Consider the following 22522-nt stretch of genomic DNA (forward strand, 5'->3'; position numbering starts at 1 on the left):
CAGCCATGATACAGCTAAAGTATTGTTCGCCATAACCACTCCTACACTGTTTGCAATGATTCCTCTCATCACAAGATTTTAAGATACTTTAAGAACCTTTTAGCCATTGGGCATGGTAGCACATGCTTGTAATCCCAGCACTTTGGAGTCTGTGACAGGAGGATCACAAAAATTGGGCTAGCATGGCTACACAGCGGTCTCAAAAAAATAAGATACAGCAAAAAAAGGAATCTGTTAGCCAGTTGCTGGTAGTGCCCCAGTGAAGTGTTTGTACCTCTTAAAAGTGGCACTCAGAATGATACAGATGCTATCTGAGACTTCATCGGTGACAGCCTAACAGAGACTTTGAATCCCTTTGCTTCAGAAAACTTTATCTCTTTTAATGTGCCCTAAGCTGAATTAGCAATCTTAGGACAAACCACACTGTCTCATACAGATCCCAATGTCAATCACTGGGTAAACCCCCAATGGTAACCAGGTAACGGTAATTTATCTGGTGGAGAGGAATGTTAATAGTTTCACAGAAACAGACGTTAACTAAGACTGTTCTGGGCACACTGTTGTGAAAGGTAATGCCACCTAAAGTACTAGAGTTATCTTTTAGTTTAGATTCTAGAAAAGCCTGATTTTAAATATCCTATGTTAAATAGTTAAGTCTTGTGAAGTCAAATGCAGAACTTCACATTTTCTCCTAATTCCTATTTTGTTTCCTCTTCTTAGTCTATTTTAGAACACCAGTTGTTACCCAAAATCTTGATGATTCCTTACATTCATTTAAAATAGACAAAAATAATGATGTATTACCAAAGTGTGAACCAATTGTTTCCCAATTTCAAGGACGTCTTGATAAAAATCCCAATTAATGTGATCAGTGCCAGAGTTTATGTGATGCTATATAACAGTCTCAAAATGAAAATGTTCAAAGTAAAAGCAAAATCATCACATTTGTGGTAAGCCAATACAATGAGCAATTCTCTCAAATGGAAGGCAAAGCATTAAAATCCAGACACAACACATGAGCTTCATTAACCTAGCGATTCACACGACAAACAACTTAATCTACACGTAATAATCAATTCTAAAGTTTAAAATTTATCTGGATGCTGTCAGCTAGACTGCTTCTGAACCACTGCAACTAGTCCTAAAACTAAAAAATAAAGTGAACACAAAACCTCAGCTCCAAAGTGTAAGTTGTGTTAATAAAACTGCGTTTTCATTTTTCAAGGTTTTGGCGCACCAAATACTTCTAATACAATTTTTATCACATAATAGTTAGGAGATTCAGTTGATTCCAGTACTGGAATTAGGGTGAAGAGGCATGTATGCTGAGTAAAAAGTATACAGTCTACACATACTTAACCATGTAAACAAAAATGAGAAAAGAAACATCTTGACTTGTAATAAATGCAAAAGTTACAACCTAAGTTTTGTCAGTTGGGTTTCTAAAAATGTACCTGCTTGGGATGGAATGTGAAGTGACAATGAGAAAGCACTGATGGATATGGTTAGAACAGTTACAAAAAGATGGCTTTAAAGGAACTCTGCAAAACAGTTATGTCCCAATCATTTGATAACATTACCATTTGATTTTTACTGGAAGAACTTGCTCACCTCCATGGAGAAGTGCTGCTCGACAATTTGTGGACACTGCAGCCTTGGCATCATTCTCAGATAGTCCAAACAGCAACCCTCTGATGGGGCAATTAAAGATTTCAACCTGAGCAGCCAAGGACATGAGACTAATACAAACATAACTGAAAACGCCAGCTCACCTGGCCATTGAGAAAGCACCTAATTAATTCTATAGCACTTTTTAACCCAATTGGAACCTGAATCTGAGACGAGATTCATTTAACTCTAAGCTTTTGCCATATATAATCCCTCTTCTCACTTTTCTCCCTCAACAGTTAATCTGAAAAGAGTTCTTTACAACTTGATGTATCTGATTTTGAAGTGATTAATTGGTAAACTTATAATTAAAGGCTGAGAAAAATGTTAACTTCTAATACTACTTCAAATTCCAAATTTCCTAAAAGACAATTTCAAACTCTTACTAAGAAAAGGATACAAGTTTGCCACATCATATGGGCCTCTTATTTCCAAAGGCTAAAATAAAGCAAACAAAAAATAGGTAAGTTTAAACCTGTTGAAATCACCGTAAGAAGGGGGCTAAGGTAGAAAGGGGAAAATAAAGGGATGACCAATCAGGTTATAATATATATATACATGGACATGTCACAATGAAACTCCCTGTATAAGCTATCTTATACAATTAAAAATGTCTTTTTTCCCCCCCAAGAAAATGGAGACAAGAAGGTAAAACAAGTCTGTCTGGGGTTGGTACTAGTGGGAGGGGAAAGGATATAAAGAAAGGGTGTAACAGGGTGAATGTAGTGGAAATATTATACATTCATGTATGAAAATGGAAAAAATGAGACCTGTTAAAACTATTCCAGGAATGGGGGGGAGATAAAGGAGAATGCTGGAGGAGGTGAATTAAACTATGATATATTGTAAGAACATTGGTAAAAGTCACAATGTACCTCCAGTACAACAATAATAAAAATAAATAAATAAGTAGGTAAGTTATTCATAACATTTCAATTGGCTTTATTTGCAGTAAATTAATGGGACACACCTAAGTATTAAAAAAATCAATTGCATAAATTTAGGGCCACATAATTTTGATGGGTTTCTGAGATTTTAAAAAATATAAATGAACCCTGAAAAGCACTTTTTTTTTTAGGGTCAGGCATGATGGTTTGTACCTATAATCCCAGCTACTCTGGAGGTGGAGATCGGAAGAATCATGGTTTGAGGCCAACCCAGGTAAAAAGTAAGCAAGACTGCCATGCCAACAAACAAGCCTGTGTCGATATATATAGTATCAGCTATAAGGCATAGGTATAAGTATTGAGATCTTGGGCAAAAACTGGAGACCTTATCTGAAAAATAACTAAAACAAAAAGATTAAAAAAAGAAAAAAGGGCTGGGGGCATGGCTCAAGTGGAAGAGCACCTGCTTAGCAAGTAGGAGGTGAGGCCCTGATTTCAAATCCCACTACTGGCCCCCCCAACACACACACATACACAAAAACAAACAAAAAACCCCAACCATCTCCCCCCACCAAAACTGCAAAAAATACAAAGGAAAAATCATATAGATAAAACATGGAGCCCAGAATGAATGGGGATAAATTTTACTCTTGCAATTTCTACGCACAAATCAACAGTTAAAATAGGAAAGTGGCAATTCATCACATTACAATCTTAATTTCTCTCCTAGAAACTTAGCAAAGTTTATAACTCTAAAAGCAAAACTAAAGTACTCCAAGATGGACTTACCCTTTCTGCAGAACTGGATATAATTACGTTCTATAAAAGAGAAAGTGGTCAATATTAAGCTTGGATGAATGTAAGGAAAACTGAAGACTCTCATAATGCAAATAATCAGTATTGCCACTGTAACACTAAGGCTCAGATACCAACTTCTTTTAAAGATAAGGTAAATGATTAAAGTGAAAAGCCTGAAGGACCTCATGTCAAACTAAAGGTAGCCTATAAAAAAGAAACAGAATAGGCTTTCCAAACCATCTTAGTAAAGATGAATTAACTTTCAAAAACTAGTTGAAAAGGTCATATGACTTTAATTCAACTCACTGATAAACTGTTACCTAGACTCTTCAAGGTTGTAAACTGCAAATTCCTTACCAAAAGATAAAGACTTTCAATACATCTTTCCCTTCCCTTATTCTTCCTTGAGATTTCTTTTACTAAAATTTATAGAGCTTATTAAAATGGGGGGATTTATACAAGTGTCTTGAGAATTACCTGCTTTAAGGAAAAAGAATCAATTTGATAATTCCAGTGTATCAATAATAAACTGCCATATGTGAAAAACATCCCTAACTCCTGGAACCATACCTTCCCATACCTTCCCTTTGCAGATCTGCATCAAATTGAGGGCATTAGAAATTGTGTATCTTCTCATTGTGGAGTCTTTGATAGCAGGGCTATAGACAAGTTCAAAGCCCAGGCCTCGTTCGATTGCCTTTATAGGAAACAAATGAAATAAAATGTCAAAGATGAAACTTAATTTTACTGAAGTTTCCCCTCTTCTTCCTTCTCACCCTCTACCACACACCTCCTACATGCCAAGAACTGCCTTACACAAAGGCAGATTCATGCCCAAATGCGACCATCCGCAAGGACAGAAAAACAGACTTGTGGCTCTACATGATGCCAAAGCTTATGTTAGCTGTGGGGAAGCTGACTTTTTAAAATAAGCAATTATAATGAGTCTAAGGACCACAAAGTCACAATGGGGTACAGAGGGGATACTACTTCATGAACTATCAAAACATAAAAACAAAGATGTGCTTCCTACACTTAGGGTAAATTGTGCAACCAGTAAACCAAGTAATTTTGATATAGGGTGGACAGGCAGAACGGGAATAATAATAACATAAAGGAGCCAGGGGAACAGGTTGCATCACCGTATCTGGGTATACTTTGCTAAACATTCTGCTCCACCATTGTCCTTAAGTGATGGTTGTTGAGGCTACTTCATGGTACAGCAGCCAGTGGATCCCAGTATGATCCCAACTGGGACTTTTTCAACTCTAGAGGTTAGCTAGAGGCCTCCTTTACATCTCATTACAGTTGCAATTTCATGAGCCTCCGCTCAAATTGCCATCTTGGTTCTGAGGACACTTTATTAGGTAGACCACTCCATTTCCTAGTTCTTAGAAATGCCCTCCCATTTCTTGGAAAACTCCACAATTGTGCACATATCCTTAGCATAATCACTAAACCCTATCTATAAAAGTGCCTAAGGCTGAGGGCTCAGGGTACTTGACTGCTGGGTCCAGCTGCCTATCTCAGCTTCTTTGGGGGTATATTATTGCTTTATGGTCACTTCTGTTTTAGTAAAACCTAGCTTTTGCTTAAATAAATCTGCTCTGTTATGACTCCTCTGTGTGTCTACCTCTCAATTCTCCCTTTGGTAAGACTCAGGACTTGTCAATTTGACCCAAGAATGAAGAAAGAGAAGTGAAGATTTCAAAACAGCCCAAGGGGCAGGGGTAGGAAGGCCTCTTAGGTAAGTAGTTTTCTATACATAAGTTGAATGGCAGAATAATAATAGTCATGGTTGAGTGCTGACTATGTGTCAAGAACTGTACCAAGAGTCTTATGTCTATATTTAACCCTGACAGAACCTTTTTTTTCTTTAAAATAAAACCTGTGGTAGAGATTGCTAATTGTTAAGATATACGTTTTCCACTTTTTCTTTAGTAATAGAGAACCTGATTTTTAGCTAGCCTTATTGTTGCCCAGCAAGAAAGATGGAAGAAGGCTGGGCCCTTGAGGATTTTGTAGCACTCACCATACAAACCTGGCCTTTTTCATGAGGGAAAAAAAAGTTCTTTTTCATTTAAAGTAACTCTTTTTTTTTTCTTCACTCTGGGAGTGAGGTCCTCACTTTTCTTTTTTGGGTGGCACTCAGGTTTGAACTCAGGACCTCACGCTTGCTAGGTAGGCGTTTACTGCTTGAGCCACTCCACCAGCCTTAACTACTCTTAATGCATAGAGGTCCATAGATTAGAAAGCTTGGAAAGGATAGAAATGAGACTGAAATCAACCACTACGCAATTCAGCTTCCTTAATTAGTGACTTGGTATGTTTTAAGCCCACTATGTGTAAAATCTGAGACGGTGGTTCCTCCCTTCTAAGAGCTTATAGTTCAGCAGGGGAGACCTTCAAATATGTGAAAGTACAAAATACCAGCTGTGATATATGCTGTCAAGGAGAAGTTTGGGAGTAGGTAAGGAAAAATCAAGTAGCTAAATAGTAGAGGAAGGAGCATTTTCAGAAGAAAGTAAGAGCACAGTGGGGAAAGGCTCTGGGGATGGAAAATGGTAGTATGTAGAAGTCAGAGGCTGGAGAAGAAAGAACTCCCCGTGGTAGGAGTTGGGACTAAAGAGGATGGGAAGGACCAAATGTGTAGAACATAATCGCTGAGATCAAGGATTAATCCTAACAGCAAGGGGAAACTTCTGAAGGGCTTTTAGCATAGAGGTGATAAACAGTTTTGAAACTGCAAGTCACTCAGTTATAGTGACCTTTTGAATGAACAAAAGAAAGGATGGTAGGCAAAGTCTAGGCAAGTCTGTCCCAGCAGTGACTGCTGGAAGTCCACTCCTGAGTGTTCACAGGGAATGGAGAAACCTACCCTCTTTCAGAACTCACAGTCACCTTGATTTAATTCAGGTATACACTGAAGGCCCCTTCTATTTTCCTCTCCTGAACATAGATTTCCTTTTTTCAATCCTTCAATCTTCCCTTTTCTTAAGGCTCTTGGATTTTATTTTAGATTTTCCTACATATCTGATAGAAATTTAGTTGGAAATTAAATATTATTTTCTACACTGAACCTTCTTCTTCTCCCTTCTTTGGTAACTTTCCCATCTCCTATTCTTTGGCTTGTGTTGATTATTTCTAGGAATGACATTCATTGTAATTTTCTTGGTGCCATAGTTAAATGTCTATCTCAATCCCCCTGCCTAGCTTATACACTTCTTAGAGCTGATATAATGACACCTCTTTGTAACACAAAATTGCCTTTCACACAAAAAGTATTATGTTTATATTTTGAGTGAATTTAAAGGTAGCTTATGGAGGAGAGGTCATATGTTAATGCTGTCCACTATGAGGAAACAGGATGATCTTGGCTAACTGAAATCCACAAATATAAAAAACATCCCCTTTAGCCATATTTTCAATTACCTCTTCGAGATTTTTTTTTTGCCAAAACTTAATTAGACAAAGGAAGCTGACATTTCTTAATTCTTCTAGTTGCAGAATTAAAACAGGCAGTCAAATAAAGAGGAGAATTAAAAGGTATGAATGATATAGTTGGATAACCAAATCCCCAAATAGTCCTAATTGACTGAATCTAAACTTCTAAACCCTTATGATGAGAGCAAAATAAAAACTCTTTTTGAGGAGGAGGAGAAAAAAAGATACACATCAGCTTAATTTCTTTTAAAAAACCTGATTTTGATCTTGTTACATTAATCAGGTTCATTTTTAAATTGCTAAGAAAACTCTTGAGAAAGAAATTAAAGATAATGTACTATTGAATGCTGCGAATATTTCTTTCATAACACCTTATTTTAAACTTTTAGATGGATAAAACACATACTCATTACCTGGGCTCCTTTTTCTAAGACCATCTTAATGTAAATTGCTGTTAGCTCATCAAATGATTGCCTATGATAGCCTTTTCATAAAGAATGACAGTACCTGCCTGATTGGCTTTTGTTTTGCATGTCTGACCAAAAAAAGGTTCTAGAATAGGCAGTGACCAGATTTCTTTACTAATGAGAAATAATAGTTATAAAGATGCTACCAAGGGTAGGTATATGACATTTGAATTAAGAGATTGGCAATAAAATTCCAAGTGCTAAAAACTTAAGGAAACCTTTAGAGAAAGAAGAGAAGAAAACAAAGAGTTGATTACTAGGACAATGTTTTGATTTCCTGTTAATTTCATAAACAAAAATTCCTCAAATGAATTTAAAAGCACGAAAACCCTTCAGTGTATCATTCTTTAAGATAGGTAATTTCATGACTTAAAAGTCAAAGCAGCACAAAGCACAACAGAAAGTCTTAGTTGCTTCTCAGCTCTCACCTGCCCCATCCTCACCTTCCACAATCACTTTCATTAATTTGTGTGTTCTTTCAGCCTTTTCATATAAATATAAGCAATTATGAATATATAGTATTTTTCCTTTATCTTACTCAGAAGGGAGCCTGCTCTATCTTGTCCTGCCTAACTTGAAAGCTTTTCCATGTCAGCTCATAATTTCCTCGTTCTCTTTTATAGCTATATAACACTATATGGAAGAGGTACAGCATGTACAATACTTAATAAGCCTCTACTGATAAGGCTTGGATTGTTTCAACATATCGTAGAATAAACAGTAAAGTAGGATTGCTGGGTATTATGAGTTGAATTGTGTCCCTATCCACAAAAGAAGATGTCGTATTCCTAACCCACTGGTTCTCAGAATGCAACCTTTTTTGGAAACAGGGTCATTGTAGAAGTAATTACGATGAGGAGGTCATACTAGAATAGGGCAGGCTCCTAATCTAATGACTGGTGTCCTTATAAGATGACCATGTGAAGACAGATACATACAGGGAGAACACACTGTGAGGACAAAGGCTGAGGCCAGAGTTAATGTGGCTGCAAGCTAAGGATTGCTAAAGGTTGCTGGCAGTTCACCAGGCATTAGAAGAGGTAAGGAAAGGTTCTCTTGCAGGCTTGAGTATGACCCTGCTGATAAGCTGATTTCAGACATCTAGTCTTCAGAAGTGTAAGACAACAAATTTCTTTCTTTCCTTCCTTCCTTCTTCCCTCCCTCCCTTTCTTTTCTTTTCTTTTCTTTTTTTTTTTTTTAAGCAAAAGAGCAGAGGTTTATTAAGCAGAGAGGAATAAGAAAAGCCCCTGTATGGGAGGGGTTTCAGAAAGGCTAAGCACAAATTTCTGTTGTTTTAAACCACTTAGGTTGTGTCACTTTGTTATGGCAGACTGAGGAAACTAAAATACTTGGCTAGAGGGTAAATGTCTTTGTAATTTAAATAGTTGTTGACAAATTTCCCACCTCCTACAGAGATTATTCCTATTTACACTGTTATAAGCAAAGCATGAGAATGCCTGCTTTCCCACAGCCTTACAACAGTGTATGGCCAACTGGATAGGTGGTTTAACTCCAATTTCTTGTTTCAGTGAATTAAAACATCTTTTCATATCTTTGTGCATAATTTGCATTTCCTTTCTTGTGAATCTCTATGTCTTTTCCATACTCTTATTCCATTTTTCAACTTATCAATTTACAGGAGCTCTTAATATCTTAAGAAAGATTAGTATTTTGTCTATGACTGGAGGGAACACATTTCCACCAGTCTGTCAAAAATTTTGATACTGCCAAGCTGGCTGATGCTGATGCAAGTGCTTGACACTAAGCACATTTAGGTTTACGGTATTTGTGATGAAAATTGAAGTGTATAGAGCACTCATACCCAAATTAAGTATATATGGCATGATTTCTGGAACTACCCCCTGCTTGTGACACTATTTACTAAGCATTGCTCAATGAAGACTAATTGGATCATAAAAATAGAAATGGATCATGGTTAAATGAAGTCTAAGGAGAAAACATCAGAAAAAGTGCAAAACATATTATCACTAAAAATGACTCATAAACTTGAAGTCATTGTTGAGTGGAATATTGAAAAAATTCAAAGGAAAGGTAAAGATATGTGCTGCTTTAAAAAATTCTTCTCTAAACATGAATTTATAAAGCTCATTTAAAAATATGCAATTATCAGCCAAGATGCCCCACCACTGATGAATGGATTAAGAAAATATGGTATCTATACACAATGGAATTTTATGCAGCCATGAAGAACGAAATGTTATCATTCGCTGGTAAATGGATGGAATTGGAGAACATCATTCTGAGTGAGGTTAGCCTGGCCCAAAAGACCAAAAATCGTATGTTCTCCCTCATATGTGGACATTAGATCAAGGGCAAACACAACAAGGGGATTAGACTTTGAGCACATGATAAAAGTGGGAGCACACAAGGGAGGGGTGAGGATAGGTAAGACACCTAAAAAATTAGCTAGCATTTGTTGCCCTTAATGCAGAGAAACTAAAGCAGATACCTTAAAAGCAACTGAGGCCAATAGGAAAAGGGGACCAGGAACTAGAGAAAAGGTGAGATCAAAAAGAATTAACCTAGAAGGTAACACACACGCACAGGAAATTAATGTGAGTCAACTCCCTGTATAGCTATCCTTATCTCAACCAGCAAAAACCCTTGTTCCTTCCTATTATTGCTTATACTCTCTCTACAACAAAATTAATAATAAGGGCAAAATAGTTTCTGCTGGGTATTGAGGGGGTGGGGAGGAGAAGGAGGGGGCAGAGTGGATGGTAAGGGAGGGGGTGGGGGTAGGGGGGAGAAATGACCCAAGCCTTGTATGCACAAATGAATAATAAAAGAAAAAATAAATAAATAAATAAATAAAAATGAAATTACTCTGTGCTTAACAAAGAATTCTTCAGTAAAGTAACTTTAAATAGCATTTCCCAGTAGGGAATGACAGTAGATTTGGAATCAAAGCTTGAGTAGAAATCCCTAGCCAACACTCTGAGACATTTAACTGTCAGCCATAAACATCCTGAGACTCAATTCCATTACCTGCATATGGAGATAATTAACATCCACTCCACCCCAACGCTACTGGGCCACAGCAGGTGTGAAAGTGCTTAAAGTATAAAATGCTAAATAATAAGACAGCTGATAATCTAAGAGGTACTGAAGTCAATTTTTTAGAAACAGATCTATCACATTATGGAATTCAGATTCTCATACAAGTTACTTAAGTCTCCAGAAGGGTGATGTAGATTTTAGAGGGAACTGAATAACTGAAAGTATGGTGCCCAAGCATGTGGTGAAGATGACAAAAGGGCTGATTGTGGTCAAGGACACAAATGGAATGTTTTGCTATAAACACTGCATGTTCCAGCTCCTGGGTCCTCCATTATGGAGGACAAACCTCAGCAATTTTCACATGGCCTCTGGCCTATAGAAAAATGGCTTATAAATTATCTATCTTAATACTCCAGCTTTTCACTACAACAGAAGGGCACAAAACCTAACCAAATTAAGATCTATGCTGGTTTCTCATGTACCCAGTAAAATGATTTAAGGATCATTTTTATCAACTTCTCATGGCCAAAGATCTTCAAAACCAGGGGAGCATGCAAGGACCAAGACTTAACACTGAACTGTTACCTACACCCGTTATATGTTCTATGTTATCAGAAAGAAGGTATCTCCATACTGTAGATTTATTTGAACATCTAGATGTAGATGAACAGTTTCCTATCAAGATTAAACTTTGCTACTGTTATGGTTTGGATTTTAAATGTAAACTAAAGGCCATGTGTTAAAGGCTTGGTTGCCAGCCGTAGCCCTCTTGGAAGGTGGTAGAATCTTTTGTGGGTGGCGCCTACTGGAAGGAAGGAAGGAATTTAGGCCCAAGCCCTTGAAGGGAATTTTGGGACCCTCTCCCACTTCCCAGCCACCATGAGGTAAGCAGTTTCTGTACCACATGCTTCTACCATGATATACTGCCTTGCCATGCACATCTATATGACAGCTGCTATTTGCCCTGAACTACAAAGCTGGACACCTGTATGTTTTGAGCTTTTTTTTAAATGAAAAACAAGTGAACAAATAGGGACTTTTCTGCTTCCTGACTGATTCACACAGCAGTTTACTTCTATACTAGATGAAGACTAAAAATAATCTTGTACAGCCTTCATCTAGTTTTTATTAAACAACATATGTAAAATGTTCACACCAGATTTTTTTTTAAAGCTGACACTGTTAAATATTGCATCTCCCTCTCACTTGTCAAATTTTTTACTTTTCATAATTTCCAAATTGAAAAATGTGGGGATTATGCTCAAAATACCCATCATACAACAGCAGTTTTCTTGCACTTCCAGATGGAATCAGGGTGGTGGTGGTATTGGTGGTGGTAAGATGTCCTGGTACCTCTGCTTTCAGTGCCACTTTCTTCCTCATTCCATCCCAGTGCCCCACTTCCCTTCTTGAATATGCTTCCTGCCCAACACTGACAACCATGCAATGACTCAAGATAAGTACCTTGGCCAGGTTCCCCAAGCTGCACCCTCATAAACTAAATTAGACATGCTCTGATTCAATTAATAAATTCTACACAAGACTCATCATAGGCAAGACACTAGGGTAATTAAAAAAGGCCCAGGACACAGCTGGTGTAGTCTAGCTAACAATCTTATTTAACACTAAGGCATACTCAAGAAACTATAAAACCTTCAGCACAATTGTCACTGGGAATATTACCACTGTTGTGGGACATGAGGAATTGTGTGCTGTGCACTGGTATCCTTTCCACGGACTTGGCCTTAGCATCACATGCGACTATCTCCTCCCAACCAAGGGCACGCTAGTATGTATAAGCTTATTCAGGCAAAAGTGCCTAGAAAATGGTATTCCTAGTTTATTAAGGTGAAGAAAAAGGTGAGAAAGTCTTTAAGTTTAATAATAACCTGCAGAGTGGCTGTACTGCCTAACTCTGTGGGTCCTATTTATCAAGGCTCTGGGTTGGCAGTTTGAGGTTAGTAAAAAGCTGAGGCAGACAAAGGTTACTACTTCTGAAGAACAGTATGTGAGGCAACAAGACTATCATAAGCTTGGGTATTGTATTAGCTTGTGGTTTTTATCATATATATACCTGGGGCACATCAGAGGTCATATCTGACAGGTAACCAATCAGAACTGTCCTAACTCTGTGATCGAAGAGCTGAATGGCTCTTGCTAGTCTTTATTTCTCCACACGTGACAAGCGAGTTACTGCATAGCAAATATCTCCAAATCTAAATTGTAATGATTCAGGGTTGGTTTAGATATTTACTTTTTATTTAGAAATACTGGCACCAACGTGGGAAACGAGGAATTTGAGTGTAGCCAATATTGCTATTGTTCAGTAGTACTCTCAATATTTACCACAGAGAAGATGTTTTACAGTTTTCCCCTCAGATATGAGTATAGATTTTTGGTATTTTTCAAGTATAATTTTAGTAGCATACTTTTAGGAGTGGAACAGAATCAAATTAAATTTTCCCACACCAAGTAGACCCCTTTTCTTCCAGTACGCAGGATCAAGTCAACTCTTTAGCAGAAGAGTGAAACAAAAATTGAGGAAGTTATGATTCTAAAGACAAAAGAATAGGGGAATTACCCACTTTGAAAAAAATTAACGGCCTAATTCTGACAAAATAGGTTATATAATATAGACTATGTTTGCTGAACTTTTTCTTGGATAGTAGTTTTTGAGCACACACCTGGAGTTTTGGAAGACACTATTCTAAAATAGCATTCCTAGTTTCTGGCTGGCAAAACAAATAGCTACTGGTGTGAAATAGTATTATTTCTAAAATGGAAATGGGAGCCCTGACACCTGGTTCACACCTACAATCCTAGGTACTTGGGAGGCTGACATTGGGAAAATTGAGGTTTGAGCCCAGCCTGAGCAAACAGCTTGAGAGACACTCCCCACCCCCCATCTCCAAAATAAACAGAGCAAAAATGGACTGGAGTTATGGCTCAAGTGGTAAAGTGCCTACTTTATAAGCACAAAGTCCTGAGTTTAAACCTCAGTCCCACCAAAATAAATAAATAAAATAAAATGGAAATGGAAGAGATTGAGACTTAGAAAGTAGTGTGAAAGATGGAAGATGAGAGGTATGGGAAAATATGAGAAAATTATGTAGTACGGTAATGAGAAAAGTTCTACAACAAGAGAGAAGAAACTGAAAGTTCCCTAAACACATGGCTACCTTTGATAACTTATTATTATGAAAGTAACCTTGGCCTTTTGTGTGAGCTAGCAGGCTTTAATGTAGATTAATTTTGCATAGACCAGATCCAGGTGATTTTATGCCCTGTTTCCTCTTAGTCTGCTGGTGTTCAATGAAACTCTTATGTCTTTTTTTGCTGCTTCCCCCCCGCACCCCCCCCTTTTTTTTTTTTAACAGCTCTGTTCCCTTAATGTTCAATATTCAGGATGTAAGTACTCATCATTATTAGCTACTGTCTTAAGAAATATCCTTTATAAAGTCTAGTGTGGTGATCCAAGTCTGTAATCCTAGCACTCAGGAAGCAGAGGCAGGAGTATCATGAGTTTGATGCCAGCATGAGCTACATAACAGGACTCCTTCTCAAACAAAACAAAACAATCCTTAATAAAATTTAATTTCTAAGGCCTTTCAAAAATATCTCGATAATTAATTGTATACTGTTTTTTTTGAGAATGTTTCACTATGTTGCTGGCATGAAACGATCCTGTGACTAAGGTGTGCGCCACTATGGCCAGCTTGAATATTTTTTATTTTAAGCTTTCTTTCTCCCTTACAAAAATAAAATCTTCTTTTCTAATACTGCCTCCTATTCCTATCCTTTGTTTTTCTTTTTAAGAACACTGGTTTCTTCACCTTTTTCAATTCGTTAATGTTCCTTTCTACAGACTCAAGTATAGAACGGAAAGGGTAACACTTACCACATTAATAGGGGGTCTTTTGAAGTAAAATGGTAGTTTTTCTGTCACAGTTATACAGACTAAATCCACATCTAAATGTGTGCAAGCAACCTGTCAACAAGAAAAAAAAATAGATAAGGCTAAAGAGAAAATTGGCACAAGTAAGAATGAGGGAAAGGGTCATATCTGATATGAACAAACATGAATGGGCATTCCATAGGTTTTATGATCGCCCTGTGTTGAGATATATCTGACCTGTTAAAAGGCCAGTTGTTTAGCCCACTACTTGGTGTGGATGGATTAATATAATCTAGCTGAAATGGAGTGTTATGTGCACAGACATATGGACATGTCTCAAAAGAAAGAACCTGGAGACCTTCTAATTCATATGGTCTTATACATAGGGATGGGCTGATGAGTGAGGCTCAGTATGTGAAAGGTACTTCAGATTGTAACTGTGCATTACAATTTACAATCGTCCTAAGCCTGTAGTTTCAATCAGTTTATTGAGTGGCAAAAAAGAAACTGAGCATGACACCACTGATGATATATAATTCAAATACAAAATAAATGGTTAAAGCACAGCTGTTGCGAATCAAATGAAAATGAATACATCTTTAAACTTTTAATTTCCCTTTCCTTTATTTTTTGCTGTTCTTTGTTGATCAAATCTCTCTTAAAGAGATTTATAACTGCTTACAAAAGCCACAGAAAAATAAAACAGATAAAGCAATGAAAATAAATGGAAAATCAGGGAAGGAAAATAAAGTTGGGAAAAGGTTGTAAGAACAGAGTGCCTAGCTAACTCTACCATTATTTGACTTGTAGAGGTAAAAAGAATTGGCTGTTTTGTACTGTACCAACAATGCTGGTGTATATAGGCTTGGAGAACAGTTTTAAATTGTCTTGGTGGCTATGCTAGCAAACCAGCTTCAGTGGCACAAACAAGAGAAAGGGTAGAGTAAGGAAGATGGGGAAAGCAGGGTAGTAACACCCTATAGGATTGGTGCCAACCTTCAGATCAACAGGGATACCATATCTCACTCTTTTTCTTCAGAATGCCCACCATGGGGCTTTCCAAAGCAAGTGGTGATCAGAGGTTGTATGGCTTTAAGATAGTCATAATAACTTAGTAAGCCTGGGAAGCAATGTTGTTTTGGCACAGACACTTGGCACATCAAAAATCTGGCCCATCCCAACTGCTCCAGCTGCTTAATTCATAAAAGTCACTGAAAATTTGATAAGAATGAGAGCTCTGAATAGTAACTGAAATAAATTCAGCTTCTGTTGTTCATCTTAAACTATCAAACTGGCAAATATCAAAACGTTTAATGATACACTGCTGACATGAGAATAATAAAGAGACAACTCGCTGGCTTCTAAATCTAAATGGTCTTTAAAGCACTTTAGCTATCTGAATTTTAAATGATCACACCAGTAATTTTACCTATAGGAATGTACTCTACAGAGCCTCCAGAACTGTATTCTATAGCTATAAACTCTACATAGGCTAGGTGCAACAGGGCAAGGACAGTCATTGCAATACCAATTACAAGAGAGTAGACAGATTTAACTATCTCTCAATTTTACTCAAATTATGATCTCTTTAAAGGAAATGAGGTGCATCTCTAGTTCATATTATGGAACAATCTCCAAGATAATACTATAAGGTGAAAAAAGCATGGTGATAGGAAGGAAAGGAAGAGGAAAGAATGAAGGAATAAAGGGCTAGGTAAACAGAATTTCTGAAAAGGCACACATTCTGAAAAGAATGTTAGTAGTGGTTGCCTCTGGAAGAAAGAGGGAAGGAGTTTGAGATGGGAAAAAGGCATACTTTTCATGTATGCCACTCTGTACTATATGAATTTATTATCATGAACATAAATTATTTTTTAATAAAAAGCTGATTAGAGTTTTAAAACCCTGTTAAATGTTCTCCCCCAAATAAAGCTATATTAGTCTACTTTTTAGTTATGTATTGCTCCTTTCTGTCTCTCTCCCATAGGAGTAGCCAATTAAATAAGGTATCAGTATTCATTTAAGTTCCATTTGGCTTACTCTGACACATGGAATTTAAAATGTCCCAAACTGAATTCTTCTGTTATTTAGGTTTTTATCAACTCAAAGTTTGTTTTTTGGTACATTTAAAGAACCACAAAATTCAGGCATACTAGCACAAGTCTGTAATCCCAGCACTCAAAGGGCTGAGGCAGGAAGATATTGAGTTTGAGGCCAGCCTGGGCTGCATAAATGAGACCCTATCTTTAAAAAAAAGTAACGAAATGAGTTAACGTTCACATTATATAGTTTTGGGGTTAAGAATCTTGTAACTAGAGGTAGGGATGTAGCTTAGTGCTTGCCTAGTATGCACAAGGTTCCTGTACTGCAAAAAGAGGGGCGGGGAAGGGGAGGAAGAGCCAAAATTATCTTTAGCCACAGTGGTAGGCACATGCCTATAATTCCAGCACTTGGGAGGCTGAAGCAGGAGGATCTTAAGTTGAGACAAGACTGAGCTGCATAGTAAGATCCTGTCTCAAAAAATTGGTAGACTACAAATTAATTTGTATTAGTTGTCTTGAACTATTTTTTGTTTGCTTTTAGCTAGTGATACCTATGACTAAAGGAAAGTATATTTTCAGAAAAATGCGCACACACACACACACACACACACACACACACATATACACACAAACACTTTTGCCTTTACGGCACAAAGAAAACAGGAAGGTAGGGGTTCAGAGTCCCTTCTATCACCTAAACTTCTTTGGTAGGTGTCAGCTAATATAATGGTTAAATATTATACAAGGAAGAGTCAGGCTTACCAAGAGAAAAGAGTTACCCATAAAAAGTGGCTTTCAGCCATAGGTGTATACAAAACTCCCCTGAAAAACTAAGTAAAAGTAGACATTGCCAGGTCCCAACTCCAGTGATTCTTTTAGTAAGTAGGGCCTAATAATCTACATTTTAACAAACATGTCAGGTAAATCTAAAGCTGGAAGACTAAGGCCTCCTCCTGAGAAACACTGCCTTGAAAACTCCCCTCTTTCAGATCCTCTACAATAGTGCCTTGCAAAGGCAAGGCATGGAAGAAAATAGAACAGGAAAAAAATAGAACTTCTATTTCTATATATTTCTAAAATCGCTTTCTTAAAATTAGTTTTGTTCTGTGTGTATGTATAATTTTACAAAGTATGCTGGAACATGCAAATAATTTATAAGAAACATACACACACTGAGAAGTAGGCTCGATATATTTAAAATAGTAGGGTGCACAATCAAGTGGTTTGGAGATCACTGGACTAAATTACCTGGACTCGCCTCTAGCCTGCTCACTTACTTTACCTCCTAATGGGGAAAAACTGACTTGGAAGCTCCTAAAGCTTCCAAGTGTGTAATGTTGCATAGTTAACCCCATCTCAAGGAGCCCTTGGCCAGCAGACACCTGCCCTTCTCACAATCTTTAAACTTTGCCATGGGGTAGCCATGGAAAGGGAGGATGTCTTATGCATGAGGCAGTTTCCAGATACCCTCAGTGAAAAATAGCAAGCTATTTTCCATAGAAATGATGCTATTTAATGTGGTTAGATCCTACGTTAACTGTTAATGTATATGTATATGTTTTTAAGACTCATGTTAGAAATCTAACTTAACTTTAGAATATCACATGTAAAGAATTCTGGGTAATCAACTTACAAACAAAATAAATACTATCACTTATGGATTGCAACCAACTACCTGTATCTGACCTGGTTTCAAACCATGATATATTTATAAAAGCTTATGATTAAAAGAAAGGTTTTTCTTTTCTTGGTGGTACTGGGATTTGAACTCAAGAGCCTGGATCTTGCTATGCAAGTGCTCTACCACTTGAGCCATGCCTCTAGCCCAAGAAAGATGTCCTTTTAAATTGATTTTCAATAGGACACTGGGAGAGCTCTAATTTGAAATGAATCCTAAAGAATGAGTAAGATTTGGACAGAGAAGAGGAAGATATTCCAATTTTAAAAACTGTGTTCTCATGCAACTTTTTGAATACTGGTCAGTTCCAAACAAACACTTTGTGAATTATTTAGAACTTTCTTCCATCTCCCAAAGTATTTCTAATGGTTCCACCCACCACCATCAAGCATGTGTTCATCAAATTCAAACTTGAATAGCTGAGAAAAACAGGTAATTAAATAAATGAGCAAGATAAGACTGCTACATAAAATTATATGTTTTAAAAACCCAAAAGTCCTATCTCTACTACTTACTGGGAAACTTACAGAAAATCATTTAGCCTAAGCCTCAGTTTTCTCCACTATAAAACAGAGGTAGTAATAAATCTATCCTGATCATCCTACAGAATTGCTAAAGGAAATAAATATGTAAAAGTCTTTGGCCAGGCAGGGTGGTGCAAGCTTGTGATGCCAGCTACTTGGGAGGCTGAGGCAAGAGGATTCCAAGTTTGAGGGCAGCCTGGGCAACTTATGAGTCCCTGTCTCAAAACAAAGTTAAAAAGGCCTGGAAACGTAGCTCAGTAGTAGAGGTTCAGGGACTTGAACCTCAAACAAAGAAACAAGTCTTTGGAAGATTATGCAAGTATGTTTTGCAGCCAAAATGCTACCTAATTACCAGTAAAGAGCTATAGAAATGTAAGTTATATGATCTTAAAAATCAATTCTAAAGCAAATATAAAAATCTTGGTACATCACCAACTTTTAGTATGAGTTTATTTAATAACAAAACTAAGTTGTGGTTAACATATTTGAAAATGCCCATGGTCTACCTGTAGCATACTTCAGTGATTTCAGCACTGAATCCAACTTTCTTGTGGAACTTGAGAAAATAGATATACAGATTCACCTCCAACCCTACCAGTGGTGAAGACTGAATGTGCCCAATTTATAAAGTTCCACAGAGGTCTTTGATGACTAAGAACTACTCACTTTTACTCATCCCTTTAACTGAAATGAAAGTCCTGAGAATTACTGTAATTTTACATTTTATAAACAAGCCACCAAAAAAATAGTTTAGGCATCCACCATGGATACATGGTGTTTTCCTCTATTAATATAGAGAACTAAAGTCACAAAATGCCAGCCTCCTTAGTCACTACCTCCATCTACTGGTGAATAGGAAAAATTCCTTCTGCAGTTTTAGAACATACTGCTTAAACACATTTTGAGATACACTTTTGGCAAATGGATCCTTTCTTGAGCCTAGATAAAGGATAACTTTCAGCACTTTCTAAAAGTAGCTATACCTCATTTTATAGTAAAACCTATTGCTAAAAAATTGAATTACAGGTTTTATTCCCCCCAGTATTGGGGATTGAACCCAGGGCCTTCAACTACACCAAAAACCCTGATGTTTTTTCTTTACTTTATTGTATTCATTTAAAATACCCAGCAAGTTCTGTCTCAAGTTGACAAAATGAGGGGACATGTTAAGCTCTTTTCTCTCCTACAAAAGCACTGAAATGGCAATTTTAAAAGGACAAAAGAAATTTGATTCATAATGACTCTCAGAATAAGAAAGGGAATCATTAGTAGATGGGTGATTATGAATAATTTCTGGAAGACCAAAGGCTATGGGCTACACCTCAAGAGCATGCAAAGGAGGAAGCTAAAACAGAGGGAGGAGCTTTTAAGCTATAGTAGAACCTTGTATTTTTCTTCCATTGCAGGCAGCAGTAGAAAATAAGAAGGCCAGAAACTGAAGTGACTTTAGAGTAAGAAGGGACAGATCAGCATTTGCGTAAGAGAAGTTTCAAATGAATGAAGCAGAGATAAGGAAACAGGAGACAACTTGATGGGCTCTTTCAAGTTGAGTTCATCAAATGTTTAACATTTGAATAAAAAAACCAAAACCACATGCCACTTAAATATACCCTATGAAATTCCAGAACTCTAGGTGTAAATGCAAGTCCTAAAAGTTTTCAGACAGGATGAAACAGCTCACCCACAAAAGCACAATATCAGACTTACATAAAAGAGTAACTCTTCTCTTTAACTTATCTGTTACTTACATGAAAAAGTTTTTCTGTCTTTGGAAAAACTGCAACAATGTCATACAGCCGTACTCTTGAAGAAGTTGCTCTCTAGTAACAAAAAACATGTTATTATATAGTAACAAAACTTCAAATTCTGCCTAGTAATCTAGCTACACTTAACACTTCAATCATAGGCCACTTCTAGTGTTTCTGTTTAACTTTGTATGCGGCAGAAAGAACATGAAAACTCAGATAACAGTATCTCCTCCTTCTTCCATTCTACACTTCTTAAGTGTGTACCAAACATTGTGTTTGAGATGTCAAAATCAAAGACAGTCCTTGACCTTTTTGTTTGTTTGAGACAGGGTCTCCCTATATAGTTCACTCTGGCCTTGAACTCAAAATCGTTCCCCTGCTAGAGCCTCTTGAGTACTGAGATTACAGGTGTGCACTACTCTGCCTGGCTGACCTTTAATTACAAACTAGTGGAAGAGCTTATCAGCACTTGCTATATGCTGGGCATTGGGGATACAATGTCACGAAGGCATGCATCTGTCCTCAATGGAATTCGCTGTTTGTTTTTTTTTATGCATAAAAATATTTACAAGACTATATGTCATGTATTCTGTGCAATGGTTAAGTGTGATTCAATTAAATTCACAAAGAGAATACTGTTAAACACAAATTAAAATGCCAGATATGCAGGAATATACCTGAGAGTCCTAGGGCAGGAGAAAAACACACTGGTAAAAGATAAAAATTTAGTGTTTAAGAAAGTAAATCTCAAACCTCTAATACGTGAGTCTGTATATGAAGACCAGGAAATATATATTCAAATGTTCAATCCCGGAAAGCTAAGATAACATGTGATATTTCTTCTTTGCTTGTTGGTACCATCAAAATTTTTATGACTTATTTCATTAAAAGACAAGGCATGTTTAAAAGAAGCAGTAGTTGCCTTGCTTAAGCAGTAAAAGAGTGTATTGTGCACATCCGTGCTGTTACAGAGTAGTTTGCAATTCTTTTAGCTCCATTTATGCTTACCTGGACCAAAATAATCAAAATGTTGTTTTGTATCTATATAAAAGGCTAAACTTTTACTTTTCACAAGCTCTTCATCAATGCTAATTATCATGAAGTGGGCCAGTCTTTCCTTGATCACCCCTGTTTCACAACAGATGTTCATTTTAGATAAAGATAAATCAGGGATCTCACTTTTTATCTAGCCCACTTGATTTTTCCTATCATTAGCCACACTCAAATCGCTCTCAATTAACAAATGAAATCTCTTCACATAGCAAGCTTTCATCCACCAACTAACTGGTGCTTTCCTTAAAAAAAAAAATTTTTTTTTTAATTGTTGTAATGGATGGGGGTATATTGATACCTGGTGCTTTCGGTTCTCCTATGGGTCAAACTTCTCAAGCAAAGTTAGTAGTATGCACCATCTGTGTTTTCACTCATTTCTATCATATCTGTGGAAATGACTTTTGCTCAGGCAGCTAATGATTTTCTCATCAATAAATCCAACGCTTCTTTTTTTTTTTTTTTTCTGAATGCTTCTCATGCTTGACCACTCAGATATATTGATGCTGCTGACTTTTCCTGCCTCTTTCCCATATTCTTTCTTATTGGCCTTCTAGGGCCATCCCTCCTTAGTCTCCAACCCTTGCTCATCCTGTCTACCATTAAATGGTGAACTTTCTCTGGACTGTCCTATATCTCCTCTTGCCACAAGGCACTCCCAGCAGGGAGTCTCATCTATTCTCATGATTTTTATTACTCTCTGTAGGTGACCGAAACAGCTATCTTTAAACACCTTATTTCCCACTGTCCATTTGATAGGCTCTATTGGAATCTGTTTTCAATGAAAAACAGTTAAGAAGAGATTCTTTAATTATGGCATCACTATACATGTGCCACAAACAGAAAAGACATAGTTACACAATGTGACTTCTACAGATAGGAATAGCAGGTGGGTGTCATAGATTATGAGGGTGTCCCAGTTGTTAGGATGGAGTTAGATGAAATGCAACAATTTTAAACAATATACCTTACAAGGCCAAAAGGAAAGAAGAAAAACAACTTACCAAAACATTGCAGTGAGATGGATCTGTAACTATAATTGTCAATCTAGTTAAAATCTTGATTGGTTTTGATTTTCCCTGTAAATAAAAAAAATGCCATCAAAAAAGCATAAAACACAACTGATTAATTTTCTCTTTAGCCATGCAAAGCACTCATTAAAAGGTACTAGCTACAAGGGATAATGAAGGCTACTTCTTGTTCTTCAGGAATTTATAATATGGCTAGAGAAAAAATGATGTATGTATATTAAACTACATAAAGAGATCACTTAAAAGTTGTAATCAAACAAGTACTGAAT

General features: G+C 36.9%; 1 protein-coding gene across 3 annotated transcripts in view; it reads right to left on the reverse strand.

Annotated features, from left to right (window-relative positions):
- Positions 1-22522, reverse strand: part of Rpp30 (ribonuclease P/MRP subunit p30) — a 29078-nt gene that overhangs the window by 1789 nt on the left and 4767 nt on the right. The window contains exons 4-10 of one of the 3 annotated variants that reach the window (XM_020184952.2): positions 22227-22301; positions 20173-20244; positions 14184-14273; positions 3934-4050; positions 3345-3374; positions 2069-2106; positions 1612-1691 (exon numbers count right to left, since the gene is read on the reverse strand). In XM_020184952.2, coding sequence (XP_020040541.1) covers positions 1612-1691; positions 2069-2106; positions 3345-3374; positions 3934-4050; positions 14184-14273; positions 20173-20244; positions 22227-22301 — 502 coding nt within the window. Of the gene's footprint in view, positions 1-1611; positions 1692-2068; positions 2107-3344; positions 3375-3923; positions 4051-14183; positions 14274-20172; positions 20245-22226; positions 22302-22522 lie in introns of all 3 variants that reach the window. The other 2 variants (XM_074078789.1, XM_074078790.1) reach the window with 2 other exon arrangements.

Source organism: Castor canadensis, chromosome 7 (assembly GCF_047511655.1).
Source record: "Castor canadensis chromosome 7, mCasCan1.hap1v2, whole genome shotgun sequence".
Taxonomy (NCBI): Eukaryota; Metazoa; Chordata; class Mammalia; order Rodentia; family Castoridae; genus Castor; species Castor canadensis.